General features: G+C 40.5%; 1 protein-coding gene across 3 annotated transcripts in view; it reads right to left on the bottom strand.

Moving 5' to 3' along the window:
• Positions 1–984: 984 nt before the first annotated feature.
• Positions 985–15900, bottom strand: part of osbpl6 (oxysterol binding protein-like 6) — a 367626-nt gene continuing 352710 nt past the window's right edge. For all 3 annotated transcript variants that reach the window (XM_051710487.1, XM_051710486.1, XM_051710488.1), the window contains 2 exons: positions 11224–11346; positions 985–10708 (listed from right to left, as the gene is read on the bottom strand). In XM_051710487.1, coding sequence (XP_051566447.1) covers positions 10600–10708; positions 11224–11346 — 232 coding nt within the window. In that variant the 3' untranslated portion in view covers positions 985–10599. The remainder of the gene's footprint in view (positions 10709–11223; positions 11347–15900) is intronic.

Raw genomic sequence — 15900 nt, 5'->3', positions numbered from 1 at the left:
CTTCGTCATGCCTGTTTGTCCACTTGTTTGATTCATGGCTCAAATCGGTTAACCGATTAATAACTGGTTAATACTTGAGGTTACTCGGTTAAAATAATTTTATGGTTATGCTTTTAAGAGAAGAAAATTACCATACTACTAGTACTACAGTATGTAGGTTGCACCGTTTTTGTATGCGTGAAATACCTGGATGACCTACTATAGCCAAAATATTCAATACACAACAGAGCACACTGCACAGTATCCCACAATAGAATGAACTCAACTTAAACTTACATTTCCAGTGTAACGAATGAACAGCAATATCAAGCATTATTTTTAACAACTCTTTCTTGACCCATTATTAAACAAATTTTTACACAAAATTGAGCTAAAAATGGCAAATTATTGCATTTATTTCTGAAATGATAAATAGACTCAGAATTAAACGTGATAACAATGTAGCATCCTACTATTTGAAATGTTTGTTATTGCATAATGCGTTCTGTTTCAGTTTTCCAGCTAGTATTCCTTTCCAAACATAGCCCAGGTTATGGCTGAGTTCGGAATGGCATACTACCCATATTACTTTTACTACTTCACCCATATGTGTCTATGGCAGAAATAGGTAGAACTCCATTAACATGCGCTACATGGTCAGCTATCGCTGTTGCACACTGTCTCCATGTTTACATTTGCTGGGAGTAGGGGCCCCCCTGCAGCCATGTGCCCCGGGGCTTCAGCCTAGGAAAGCCCATGTGTTAATGCAGCCCTGCCCTCACAGCCTCATTTTCATTCTTGTTAAAAATCAAAGATTGCATTTCTGTGAATAAGGTCTATTGTCTATTATATATTTGTGCAATCATCATTTGAAGCCCGTGAAGGAGAGCCCAGAATCTGAACAATGTGCAAAGTTGCACGTTATGCGTTTTCACCCCATAGAAAACCATTAAAATAAATGTATTTAGACAATGTACTTGTAAAGAACTGGCCATGGAGACGGTGTTAGGATCCATTTGCAGGAAGTTTATTAAGGTACACAAGCAAACAATCCAAATCGGCAGGCAAATAGAGGTAATTGTTAAGCAGGCGCTATAATCCAATAAACCAAAAAGACAGTCCAACAAGGCAAACAAAACAAAGGGGTATCCAAAAGGCAGTAAATCCAGGAAAACAGGCAATGGTCATAACAAGAGAACAATCAGCAATGGCAATAGAATAACACTTGGTAAGGCAGGGTAAACTGGCAATACTTCGCAAAGTCAAAATGGAACAGCATGGTATTTATATAGTTCAAACAGGAAATCACCAAAGAAGAAACGGTACAGAGTTAGTATTCGGGAGAGGGCTCCCTCTGTTGGTTGGTAGGAGGGGTAACAACCTCGGATGTTACAGAACCCCCCCTCTACGAACAACTCCTGGTGTTCTTCTACTGGGATGTCCCCTTGGTTGTGGTGCTGGACGATTAGGATGGGCATGATGAAGTTCTTGGATCAGGGACGGGTCCAATATGTCCTTGGCGGCTACCCATGATCTCTCCTTTGGTCCATAGCCCTCCCAGTCTACCAAGTATTGCATCTGGCTCCCTCGTCGTCTTGAGTTCATGATCTCTCTGACCATATATGCTGGGGCTCCATCTACCTCCAATGGAGGTGGAGGCTCAGAATCCATGGTTCCACAGCCAGACGCCGGGTGGACAGGTTTCAGCAAGGACACATGGAAGGAAGGAGAAATACGGTAATTAGCAGGAAGCTCTAAACGGTAAGTAACTGAGTTTATTTGATGGATAATTCTGAAAGGACCCACATACCTTGGACTGAGCTTCCTGCAGGGTAGCCTTCTGGACAACCAGACTCTCTGTCCTGGCTGATAGTTGGGATGGGGGTGCTTCCGTCGGTCAGCATGGAAGCGTTGAACTCGGACCGCTCGCTGTAGCCAGACATGTGCGCTGTCCCACACCCTCTCACCCAGCATGCATTGGAAGGGGGTTAAATCCATAGAGGTATGAGTGAGGGAATTCTGTGCATATTCGGCCAAGGGCAGGAAGTCGCTCCACTTCTCCTGTTCACAGCTACAATAGCTCTGAAGAAATCTGCTAATCTCTTGGTTTAGACATTCCACCTGTCCATTGGCCTGAGGGTGATTACCAGAAGTGAGACTCACATTAATGTCCAGTTGTTTGCAGAACACCTGCCAAACTGGGGACATGAACTGTGGACCTCAATTGGACATGATGTCCTCTGGTAATCCATAGATCCTAAACACTTGGTTGAACAAAGCATTAGCGGTTTCCATGGCAGTGGGTAAACCCTTGAGAGGGACAAGTCTACATGATTTAAAAAATCGATCAATTATTACCAGAATGGTAGTATATCCATGGGAGTTTGGCAGGTCTGTGACGAAGTTGATGGACAGGTGAGACCATGGTATTTGTGGTATGGGCAGTGGTTGAAGCAACCCCGTGGGCAGTTCTCTGACAAGACTTCACATAGTTAGTCACATCATGAATCAACGATGGCCACCAGAAAGAATTACGTACCAGGGTAACAGTTCTTTGGATTCCAGGGTGTCCTGTGCTCAGGGAAGTGTGGATCCATTGGATAGTCCTCTGACGTAGAGCTTGGGGTACGTAGTGCTTGGTAGGGGAGCAGTTAGGTAGTGACGGTTCATGCTGTTGTGCTCGTTGTATCTCCTCCATGATGTCCCAGTTAATCGGTGCTATGATGACAGATGGTGGCAGGATGGACCCAGGGTGAGGTTGGAGGTGAGGTGGATCATGTCTGCGTGATAGTGCATCTGCCTTGCTATTCTTGCTGCCAGGACAGTAAGTGACTGTAAAATTGAACCTGGTGAAAAACAATGACCATCGTGCTTAACGTGGGTTCAATCTCTTGGCTGCCTTGATATATTCAAGATTCTTGTGAACGGTGATAACTTGGAATGGGTGGATTGACCCCTCTAAACAGTGATGCCATTCCTCGAGTGCCACTTTCATGGAAAGTAATTCTTTATTCCCCACATCATAGTTATGTTCAGCTGAGTTCAACTTCCTGGAGAAAAAGGCACATGGGTAAAGCTTGCCTGGTGTTCTGTGACGTTGTGACAGGACCACTCCAATCTCACAATCTGAAGTGTCTACCTCAACGACGAAGGGATAGGGGTCAGGATGTTTCAGTATCAGAGCAGTCGTGAAGCTTGACTTGAGGGAGATGAAGGCTTGGTATGCGGCATTGTTCCATGGCAACTTGCTTGGCTTTCCTTTGAGCAATGACGTGAGTGGTGCTGCAGTGGTACTGTAATTCCTAATGAAACGGCGATAGAAGTTGGCAAAGCCCAGGAACTGCTGTAGTTCCTTGATTTTAGAAGGTCGAGGCCATTCGGTGACTGCGGTTACCTTTGAGACATCCATCTCCACACCTTGATGGCTGATATTGTAATCCAGGAAAGTGGTATGAGAGGTATGAACTCACACTTTTCTGCCTTGACAAATAGTTGGTGTTCCTGGAGACGTGATAAGACTGTCTTGACCTGCTGGATATGTTGTTCCATGTTTTGTGAGTAGATGAGGATGTCGTCAATGTAGGCCACCACACAATGATTCAGTAAGTCTCTGAATATTTTGTTGATAAAGGACTGGAAAACTGTGGGGGCGTTAGCAAGTCCATACGGCATGACCATATATTCATAGTGGCCCCTGGTGGTGATGAAAGCAGCCTTCCACTCATCCCCTTCTCGAATCCTGACGAGGTTATAATCACTCCTTAGATCAAGTTTGGTATAGATCTTGGCTTCACGGAGTTGTTCAAGGGCTGAGGGGATAAGTGGTAATGGGTAACGATATTTTATGGTGACAGAGTTCAGGCCTCGGTAGTCGATACAGGGACGTAGACCTCCATCCCTCTTCTCTACGAAAAAGAAACCTGTAGCAGCTGGGGAGGTGGAGGGATGGATGTAACCGGAGGCAAGGGCTTCCTCAATGTAATTCTCCATGGCGAGGTTTTCAGGGTGTGACAATGCATAGGCCTTGCTTCTCGGTGGATCTGTATTGGACAGAAGTTCAATAGCACAGTCCCATGGACGATGAGGAGGAAGTTGTGTAGCTTTAATCTTACTAAACACTTCACTGAACTCTGCATACTCCTTGGGAATCGTGGTCTCCTTCTATGATTCAGGACTCTCAATACTGGTGATAAGGCAAGGCCTGGAAACAGCAACATGGAAACAATGTTTTTGACAGAAACTTGACCAATGTGTGAGCTCAACTTGGTTCCAGGATATCAATGGGTCATGGATGGCCAGCCAGGGATGACCCAGGATAAGAGCATGCTTGGGTGAGTTGATGACATATAGTGAGATATTCTCTACATGAAAAGTCCAATCTTGATGGTTATAGGAACAGTCTGTTGTGTTATGCCAGTACCAATAGGTGCGTTGTCAACTGTGGTGATGTTAATCTTAGGAAAGCATTCAATGGTGGGTATGTTGAGTTCTTGAACAATCTCCTGATTAATGAGATTAACAGCAGCCCCAGAATCCACTAATGCTGTAACACATCTTACATGATCACCAATGGAGATCTCTACAGGCAACAGAAAATTATGTGAGATGGGTGATATAATGTTCATGGTACTCATGTGCTGCCTTGACTCAGAGGAACTTGATTTCTTGTGTGGACACGTAGCATTGAAATTACATTGTGAACCACAGTAAAAGCAAAGGTTTTCATTGCGTCGACATTGGCGTTCCTCCATGGAAACACGATTGTATGAAACTTGCATGGGTTCGGGTGATACAGTGGATTCCTGGGCCTGTACTGAGACTGTAGAATTCGAGGTGAAGCGAAACTGAGGCCGTGAAGCATTTTGTAGCAGGTTATCAATCTTGATGGCCATAATTATGTATTCAGAAAGATTCGTACCTTCACCCTTGGAGGTCAGTTTCATCCTGAGTTTTAGGTTAAGCCCTTTGCGGTAAACAGTCTTCAGAGTGACATCATTCCACCCACTCTGAGCCGCTAGTGTCTTGAACAGAACTGCATAATCCGCTGCTGATCGATGACCCTGCCGTAGATGAAGTAGCTGAACAGAGATACCTTGGCCGCCCGCTGGATACTCGAAGACTTCATGGATTTGTTGAATGAAGTAATCACATGAAACCTGGATTTGAGAATCTTTATCCCAAACAGCGCCGGCCCAATCGAGAGCTTTGACATTAAATAACATTTTCTGGTGTCTTGATCAAATGATTCAGGCTGATTTGAGGAAAATATCTTGCATTGTCATAACAAACCCCAGCATTGTTCAGCAGAACCATCAAACTTATCAGGTAGAGCAAAGCTTACCGGTTTAGCATGGGGAGCTGGCAGTGAGTGAATGTATTGTGTCAAACATTCATTGGCAGCTCGTAGGTTGTTCAGCTGGTCTTGGTAACCCCTTAATACCGAGGTGCGAGCACTGGTGCGCGAATGTGGCCTGGAGCTGTGAAACTTCCGCTGGATCCATGTTACGCCAAGTATTCTGTAACGAACTGGCCATGGAGACGGTGTTAGGATCCATGTGCAGGAAATTTATTAAAGTACACAAGCAAACAATCCAAATCGGCAGGCAAATAGAGGTAGTTGTTAAGCAGGCGGTATAATCCAATAAACCAAAAAGACAGTCCAACAAGGCAAACAAAACAAAGGGGTATCCAAAAGGCAGAAAATCCAGGAAAACTCATAACAAGAGAACAATCAGCAATGGTAATGGAAAAATGCTTGGTAAGGCAGGGTAAGACTGGTGGCACCCTGGTCTGAATCGGGCGGGGGAGGAGTGTGACGAGGAGGAGGGCAAGGCCGGGCCATGACGATGCACTGCCGCCGCTGAATCAGCTGATCAGTGGGAGAGCGAGTTTTACATTAAACTTTATGTTGACTGTTCAGCCGGTTCCTGCCTCCTCCTTGCCCACCTTTAACTTTTACAAAGGCAAGGAAGTCTATGGAGGAAAGTTTCAAAGTCTGCGCTGCCCTGGCGCCGCATTGCGCTTCCCTCAAGCATTGTAATTTGAGGTCAAGTTAACACTATAGTGATTTTCACACACGCTTTTACCTCACCAATGATGTCTTTTAGAGTACAAAGCAACAATAAATATTTTAAAATCGTCTGAAGAGATATTTAATGTTTCATAATTTATTTTTATTTGTACATTTCAAGCATCCAGAGGACCTTGAAGGCAATTTTTAAAGATGTATACCTTTTCAAGGGCAAACCGAAAATACATGCTCAGAATGTTTTAGTTTTTTTTTTTTTTTAATTTGGGTTAGTTGCATGTATCCGTTTTATATGTGATTTTTTTATTTTTATTTTTTTTACTCGTTCTAAATATTTTTGTGATCACAAATTTACTAACTATGAAAATGGAAGTTCTAATTTGTCAGCAAATTTAAAAGCAGTATTTTAGAATTGGTCAGTTCAGCTATATTCATTGTAAAGATCAGAGTCTAAGTTTTAGAAGGACACATATTTTTTGTAGATCAAGCAAGTGGTTACTGAATAATACCATACTATTTTTGTGATAGTTTCCAGCACCCCCATGTGGGTTTAAACAGCAACGTCTTTAAGAGGATTACTACATTGACCAGCACCCCAAAGACCTTACAGTAAAGGAGTCCTCTTATTACTTTGTGCAGTGAGTGTATCAATTGCCAGGACCTTTTTCTCTTCTCCAAATACGTTTTCAATGTTTACTTTGCACACCTTCTGCTTTATTCCCAGGAAAATTAGTAAAATTGCCCCCTGTGGTGCTTTCTTCAATGCTTGTCATGTGGAGGGCAAAGCAGCGCTTTATGCTGGGCCTTATGCGAGTCATGTGGATGCCGCTTTACAGGTTTGATTCTTTGGAAGGATTTGAAATGTGAGCCGTTACAGCATGTACAATTATAAAACCATCTTATACTGTACCTTCAGCATATGGTACATATTTAACTGTACCTTTGAAAGAACATTAAAAGGATGCCTCTGAAAATGAAGAGGTAAAATAAGACTTCTTTAATGAAATGGACCAACCAATCACTGCACACCTTTAACTGCCAAGCAATTCTGTCCTTTTGATCGTTTACAAAAATACCATAACAATATTAAAACTAAACTGACTAATTTTGAGTCCTTATTAGGGGTGGGTGATTATACAAGTTAAATTTGTTTTGGATACAAATGCTTATACCTCTATGTTTGACAAAAAAGAGAGTAGCCTAATTTTCTTGGATTGCAAAATGATGACGAGTAAATAAAAAAGATAACTAATTATTAAAAGAATGGGACTTTTTCTTGAAACACAAGCAGAACAAATTTGTCCTTATCCTCCTTATTTATACTTGATGTTCATTCATCCATTTTTACTGTACGTAAATTGTCATTGAATTCAATATACAAATTTACATAAGAATGGCTTTACTAAAAATGTATGAACAAATCTGTTCTGCTCATGTTTTGACGAATAAGGTCCACTATTGTATTTATTGATAAAGTTGTTTCATTGCAATGGATAAGACATGTCTACCATTAGCCTACTCTGGATATTGTTTTAAATACAAAAGGAACTTTCATTATTTTTCCAGAGTTTTTGAATCACTTTTTATAAAAATGTTTATCATTATCGACCATTATCAACCCCTAGTCCGTAAAACACTGTCTTAACCAGTCGTGATACAAAAAGTTTCCAGCGTCAAGCCATTTGTCTGTTCAGACTTAACATAAAACTACGATCACAGCAAATAAAACCATATATGATGTTAAAGAAATAGTTCACCCAAAATGATAATTTACTCACCATTATGCTGTCTCTAACTGCTGTCTGTATGAATTTCTATGTACTGTTAAGATTTTAGATGAAGGGCAGGTGTCGGGGCTTGGCAATGTTAAGACAGTTAATGCAACACACCTAGAATATAAGTTGACTCTCAATGTATGTACTGTTATGCCATCTTCTACAGCAAAGAATTTAGGTGTTATATTTGATAGCAATCTGTCCTTTGAAAATCACATTTCCAATGTTTGTAGAACAGCATTCTTCCACCTCAGAAATATTGCCAAATTACAACACGCTCTGTTTTGATGCTGAAAAACCAATTAATGCGTTCATGACCTCAAGACTAGATTATTGTAATGCATTACTGGGAAGATGTCAGGCAGGTTCAGTAAATAAACTTAAATTAGTTCAAAATTTAGCAGCTAGGAGTGCTGACTAGAACCAAGAAATATGATCATATCAGTCCCATTTTATTGTCGATTCATTGGCTACCTGTTAAGTTTTGCTGATTGTACCTGTTAACCTGCCCAGTGTCCCACTCCCACCGCTATGTGTCGCTGAGTGATGACTACTAACTGCAGTCTGTGCAAACAGACATCCCTTCAGTCTCCTGCAATTGACTTCACAGAGGATGAACTCCTGCCAACTTCAATCCGTAAGACATGGGATACTTCACTGGCCACTGCCTGAACCTCGGACTTAGGATGGACTTCACCAGAATGTACTGCCACAAGTTTCCAGCCGGACTGCAATGCCATTCACTGACCTCTGCCTGCATCATCTTGGTCAAAAGATGGACTACACTCTCTTAAAATGGAATACATAGACAATACATGAATGCCAACTAAAGCCTTCATCAGTAAAATAAAAAGGACACTTCATCTATGTGCACTTCCACAGTTAATTCAAGATGGACTTCAAAGACTTTTAGTCATTAATCTTACAGTTCAAACAAAATCTTTTAATTTAGACGTTGGCCACCAACATCTACTCTGTTTACTGATTTAAACCATGACTTGTATTACACATATATAACTATTACTGGCATTATATTCATGCTGTTTAGCCAGGGGAACTGGATTCCAACAAACTACTAAGAAGAGTCAGCTTGGGATGACTCATGAGCAGGACTACGGTTTGGGCTGGTGGTTTCACAGTGACGGCATCATCCGCTGCTAGCCAATTGCTTTTCTTTTTCTTTTCCTCTTTTCACATTACTTCACCTCTGTAAGCACACAGTTTGTTAGACAGTAGGTAGGTAGGAAGGTAATGGGTAGCCACTAGCATCTCTTAACATAACACAAAGATATTTTCAAGGATATATGATGTGCATATATCCAGACAATGCAAGTCAATGGGGTCCAAAACTTTCAAGCTCCAAAATGGACATAAAAGCAGCATAAATTTAATCCATACTACTAGATTGGTTTAATTCATGTCTTCTGAAATGAAACGATTGGTTTTGGGTATGAAACAGACAACAATTTAACTAATTTTTCACTATAAATCTTGACATCTGCAGATTCCTTGGCTTAAATATGAGAGATGAGTTTGAGATGGCATGAGGGTAAGTAAATGATAAGAGATTTATCATTTTTTATAATAAAAATAATACCTTATATTTATATAGTGCTTTTCTAGACACTTAAAAACACTTTACATAGTATATGGGGACTTTCCTCAACCACCACCAGTGTGCAGCATCCACCTGGGTGATGCGACGGCAGCCATAGTGCACCAGTACGCGCCCCACACACCAGTTATCGATGGAGAGGAGAGAGTAGAGAGTAGTAGCCAATTCAGGGATGGGGATTATTAGGAGGCCATGACAGATAAAGGCCAATGGGGGTAATTTAGCCAGGACACCGGGGTACACCCCTACTTTTTACGAGATGTGCCTTAGGATTTTTAATGACCACAGAGAGGCAGGACCTCAGTTTAAAATCTCATCCAAAGAATGGCGCCTTTATCAGGTATAGTATCCCTGTCACTAAACTGGGGCATTAGGACCCACACAGACTGCAGGGTGAGCACCCTCTGCTGGCCTCCCTCATACCTCTTCCAGCAGCAACCTTAGTTTTCCCCAGGAGGTCTCCCATCCAGGTACTGGCAAGGCTCAACCCTGCTTAGCTTTAGTGGGCAACCAGGCAAGAGCTGCAGGGTGATATGGCTGCTGATTTTTTGGGTGAACTATTGCTTTAAATGTACTGTAATGTGGAGTGAGATTTTGAACCAATGAGAGTTTGCAGTGGGAGGAGCTACCCAGCATAATGCTGCAGAAATAGAAATCAAGCGATCAACAAAATGCACCGTTTCCCGCTGCTCAGATTTATAATGGAAGAGATAACTTTTATCGCTTTTTGCTTTATCGCTTCACGCCCAGCTAGGACACAGTGTAACATATGAAAGCAGCCATCTACACATGCAGAATATACTGTAGATGTAATGGTGTAACCAAGAACAAATTTAATCAATCTAAACCAATAATTTTCAGAAGTTCAGGGATTATGACTAAAACCATAAAACTATGTTGTTGAATAGTGACTTTTTAAGGCAAGGACAACAGGAAGCACAACTGGTTTCATGTGGACAGCTCCACTGCTCTTACTGTTGCCCTGACAACAGCGCTGTCTCTGTGTTACTATGGAGAGGATGATCATGGAGGTGGGGTCTGCTGAAGTGATGTGGCAAGTCTGTTCTCTTCAATTTATTTTTTTCTAGAGATAAAATCCAAATCTACAGGAAAGACCCAGGGCTTCTCCTGTTCAGCAGAGTCCTGCATAGTAAGCATCTGTAGTCAGCAGTGAAGGCGTCATCAGCACGGATATGTTGATCCTACCACAGTTGAGGGTTCTCTAGATTGAGGAAGCCTGGGTCCTTGCGCAGTTCCCAGTATGTGTTATTAGACACCCACCTCTCCCTATGGTTACTGTCCATAACCTTCCTGATACAGAAACCACAGAGAAAGCACAAATTAACAAGTATTAAAGCTGAAGTATGCATCTTTTTCTGTGTTAAAATACTTTCTCCTATCCCAGCTTAATATGCAGAGACAACTAGAAGTATGCCATTTAGAGGTTACTTTTCTTGAAAACTGTAAACACTGTCTCTTTGGGGCTTTGAAAATTCACTTTCAGCAACTAGTTTAGACCCTGCCCACCAACATAGCTCAACCAATGGCATGAGTTTGGGGGCAAGGCTATCTCTTTGTTTGACCAACGGCAGGCGGGAGGCATACTCAGAAAGCTGTTTTGAAAACAATGTTTATTTTTGCAATTCCATTCGGTGGTGCTAGTGGCGCAGAAATTACATACTTCAGCTTATAAGAGGCTGGAAAACAAATCTCTTTGGCTAAAAATGGAATGTTCCAGCTGCATTCTACTAGATTCAATCCTGAACAATTTTGGTATTAAACAAAACAAAACAAACAAAAAGCCATACTAGAGACAGTGCACTGACTTGAAGAATCGTGGCTGATATCTGATGTTGTTCTCCTCCAACCACTTCCTCCTGTGACGCTGCTGCTCTTCTATTCGTTGCTTTTCAGTTGCTGCCATCTGGACATTTCCTTCCTCCAGATACCTGAGAGACACATTACAGCTTCAGTAGAGATGTTTACGCAGAGTCAACTTTGTTCCTATGGTTTTAGTGAGCATGAAAAGAGCTGGGCTATGCAAGTAACCTTTGCAGAGAGTACTTGTAAAGGGATAGTTCACCCAAAAATGAAAATTGTCTCATTATTTACTCACCCTCATGATATCTCAGGTGTGTATAACTTTCTTTCTTCACCAGAACACATTTGAAGAAAAATAGAAACATATCTTAGCTCAGTAGGGCCATAAAATGCAAGTGAATGGAGATTTCTCTTTTGAAGCTCCAAAAATCACAGACAGTCAGCATAAACATCCATACGACTCCAGCTGTTAATGTCTTCTAAAGCAACACTATCACTTGTGGTGTGAAAAAGATAAATATTTAAGTACTTTTTTTTTAGCTCTAAATCATGCTTCCGGTTGGTAGCAGTATGGGACGTAATCGCATTGGCATTTGAAACGTGAGAACTGACAAACATGCGTCACATCCGGAAGAGCGGCGCTGTTTACAAGTGAGGAGGAGGAACGCTGTACAGTAGTTTGGTTGATTTTGGTTTAGATCTGTTATTATCTGTTTCTTTACTCACAATGGTGCATTTGTATGACATACCTGGATGTCTCAACCAAGTGGAGAACATGATATTACCTCGGTATCCATGGCAATGCGAATAAGTCACACTAGAGACCACCTGAACGCCACCCTCTCGTGAATCGTTGGATTATAGTTAAAAAGTACTTAAATATTGATCTTTTTCACACCAAAAGTGATCGTATAACTTTAGAAGACATTAATTTATCAGCTGGAGTCGTATCGATGACGTTTATGCTGACTGTCTGCGATTTCTGGAGCTTCAAATGAGAAATCTCCATTCACTTGCATTTTATGGACCTACCGAGCAAAGATATTTTTCTGTTTTTCTTCAAATGTGTTCAGGTGAAGAAAGAAAGTCATACACACCTGGGATATCATGAGGGTGAGTAAATAATGAGACAATTTTCATTTTTGGGTGAATTATCCCTTTAATACACTTAATAATACAGTGTAATTAATCTATTCAGCTCTGTTGCATATTTAGCTACTGTCTGCATCAACACCTACATTTTAAGAAACAGTTCCAAATACTTTTTAGCAAGTCAGTCCACTCGGCAGTCATTTTTGGAATGCTCATGTCAGCTATTTTTCTATGTAATCAAGCAGCATACCAGTGCAGCTCCTATCTACTTGAATGGGGAAAGACCAAAATCTCGAAAACGGTTGGTCAAGATTACGATCAAAGAACATATTTCACATCAGCAATAAAATCTGACAACACTGGTATCATAAAATGAGTTTTATAACCTCAGATTATGCTAAAATAATAATTAGATAATTCTCTCATCATTTACTCACCCTTATGCTGTCTCAGACTTGTCTGACTTTCTTTCCATTGAACACAAACGAAAATATTTTAATGCAGATATTATGTCTACTTGTTAGGAGCTACTTTTAGTCTTAAGATTTTTTTTGTGAATACGGGCCCAGGCTTAGACTTTGGTGAAAGTTGTTTTAAGCTTCTTTATAAAAAGCTCCAACTGTAAGACCCCGTTTCCACCTGGAATTAATATGCTTCCTGGGTGATCCGATCACATGTGGTCAGGTGAGACACATCGCTGTTTACACCTGGTAGTTTAAATGTGTCTTTGGTGAGCACTTGTGTTCGGATTTCGAGGGGTGGACTCTGTTTCATGACAATATTCATCTATCACTATGTGTGAATGTGTGAAAAAATAAAACAAAAAAAACGGTGCGCTATTTCTCCCAGATACAGCTGAAATTTAATTTAAGCACAATGCAACATTTTGAGCAGAATTATCTGTTAGTGTATTAGTTGAATTAACCTGAGCTGCAGATGTTCGTGCTTCTCATAAGTGTCACTGCATGTTGATATCAAACACACTGAAGAAGATCCGTGAAGTTCTCATGCTTGTGTGTGTATCCGCTTTTTAAAATTGTCTAATGGGATGTTTTTTTCTTCTAAAGCCACTCATAACTGGCAAAGTTTAAACTCTTGTTTTAGCTCAGAGGTTGATTGACAGGTGAGGGGAGGCACTTCGTTGCTGCCGGGACACATACAGGATGGATTTGCATTTACACCTAACGTTTTAGACCCTGTTTAGACCTGTATTTAGCGCTGACCACATGTGGTCCAATCACTAAAAACACATCTTAATCAGGGTTACTGCTGAGTTTTTAAAATCAAATGTAAGACTTTTTAAGACCTTTTTTCAAGACCTGAATAAAATTAATACCGTATCCCCATACCAAAACAAACCTGCACAATCTCAAAATAAATCATGTATCACAGACTCTTACTTAAACAGACAAGGTCACACATTCAACATGGCCTTAACATTGTTTATCAGTAAAACAAGTTAGGATATATGCAAGTTTAAAATACTCAAGACATGTTTTCCACAAAAATATCACATTAAAATTGCTTTATCAGAATCAGAATCAGAATTAGCTTTATTGCCATGTATACTTACACATACAAAGAATTTGTCTTGGTGACAGGAGCTTCCAGTACACAACAATACAAAACAGCAACAAGACTTAATTAAAATAATTAAATTAAAGCAAAAAAAGAAATAAAAAATTATTAAAATTGAATAAAAAATAAATAAATATTGAAAAGTATATATAGAATACACAATAGACAATATATATATATATATGCACACACACACACACATACATACATATACAGTTGTGCTCAGAAGTTTGCATACCCTGGCAGAAATTGTGAATTTTGCAAAATATGACTGATCATGCAAAAAAACTGTCTTTTATTTAAGGATAATGATCAAATGAAGCCATTTATTATCACATAGTTGTTTGGCTCCTTTTTAAATTGTAATGATAACAGAAATCACCCAAATGGCCCTGATCAAAAGTTTACATACCCTTGAATGTTTGGCCTTGTTATAGACACACAAGGTGACACACACAGGTTTAAATGGCAATTAAAGGTTAATTTCCCACACCTGTGGCTTTTTAAATTGCAATTAGTGTCTGTGTATAAATAGTCAATGAGTTTGTTAGCACTCACGTTGATGCACTGAGCAGGCTAGATACTGAGCCATGGGGAGCAGAAAAGAACTGTCAAAAGACCTGCATAACAAGGTAATGGAACTTTATAAATATGTAAAAGGATATAAAAAGATATCCAAAGCCTTGAAAATGCCAGTCAGTACTGTTCAATCACTTATTAAGAAGTGGAAAATTCAGGGATCTCTTGATACCAAGCCAAGGTCAGGCAGACCAAGAAAGATTTCAGCCACAACTGTCAGAAGAATTGTTCGGGATACAAATAAAAACCCACAGGTAACCTCAAGAGAAATACAGGCTGCTCTGGAAAAAGACGGTGTGGTTGTTTCAAGAAGCACAATACGACGATACTTGAACAAAAATGAGCTGCATGGTTGAGTTACCAGAAAGAAGCTTTTACTGCGCCAATGCCACAAAAAAGGCCGTTTACAATATGCCCGACAACACCTTGACACGCCTCACAGCTTCTGGTACACTGTAATTTGGAGTAACAAGACCAAAATAGAACTTTATGGTCACAACCATAAGCGCTATGTTTGGAGAGGGGTCAACAAGGCCTATAGTGAAAAGAATACCATCCCCACTGTGAAGCATGGTGGTGGCTCACTGATGTTTTGGGGTTGTGTGAGCTCTAAAGGCACGGGGAATCTTGTGAACATTTATGGCAAGATGAATGCAGCATGTTATCAGAAAATACTGGCAGACAACTTGCATTCTTCTGCACAAAAGCTGCGCATGGGACGCACTTGGACTTTCCAGCATGACAATGACCCTAAGCACAAGGCCAAGTTGGCCCTCCAGTGGTTACAGCAGAAAAAGGTGAAGGTTCTGGAGTGGCCATCACAATCTCCTGACCTTAATATCATTGAGCCACTCTGGGGAGATCTCAAACGTGCGGTTCATGCAAGATGACCAAAGACTTTGCATGACCTGGAGGCATTTTGCCAAGATGAATGGGCAGCTATACCACCTGCAAGAATTTGGGGCCTCATAGACAACTATTACAAAAGACTGCATGCTGTCATTGATGCTAAAGGGGGCAATACACAGTATTAAAAACTAAGGGTATGCAGACTTTTGAACAGGGGTCATTACATTTTTTTCTTTGTTGCCATGTTTTGTTTTATGATTGTGCCATTCTGTTAGAACCTACAGTTGAATATGAATCCCATAAGAAATAAAAGAAATGTGTTTTGCCTGCTCACTCATATTTTCTTTAAAAATGGTACATATATTACCAATTCTCCAAGGGTATGCAAACTTTTGAGCACAACTTTACATACATACATACACACACACACACACACATACATACATACATACACACACACATACACATACATAGTGCAAATCTAAATACAAATCAGTTATATACAGTGCAAGGGAATGTAATGGCAGTAGAGGTTGGATGTGTTGGATAATATAAAAAGACTAAGCTGTGTATTGCACATTAAT

This window comes from Myxocyprinus asiaticus, chromosome 11 (assembly GCF_019703515.2).
Source record: "Myxocyprinus asiaticus isolate MX2 ecotype Aquarium Trade chromosome 11, UBuf_Myxa_2, whole genome shotgun sequence".
In the NCBI taxonomy this organism is placed as follows: domain Eukaryota; kingdom Metazoa; phylum Chordata; class Actinopteri; order Cypriniformes; family Catostomidae; genus Myxocyprinus; species Myxocyprinus asiaticus.
This window is presented reverse-complemented; position numbering and strand designations above follow the sequence as displayed.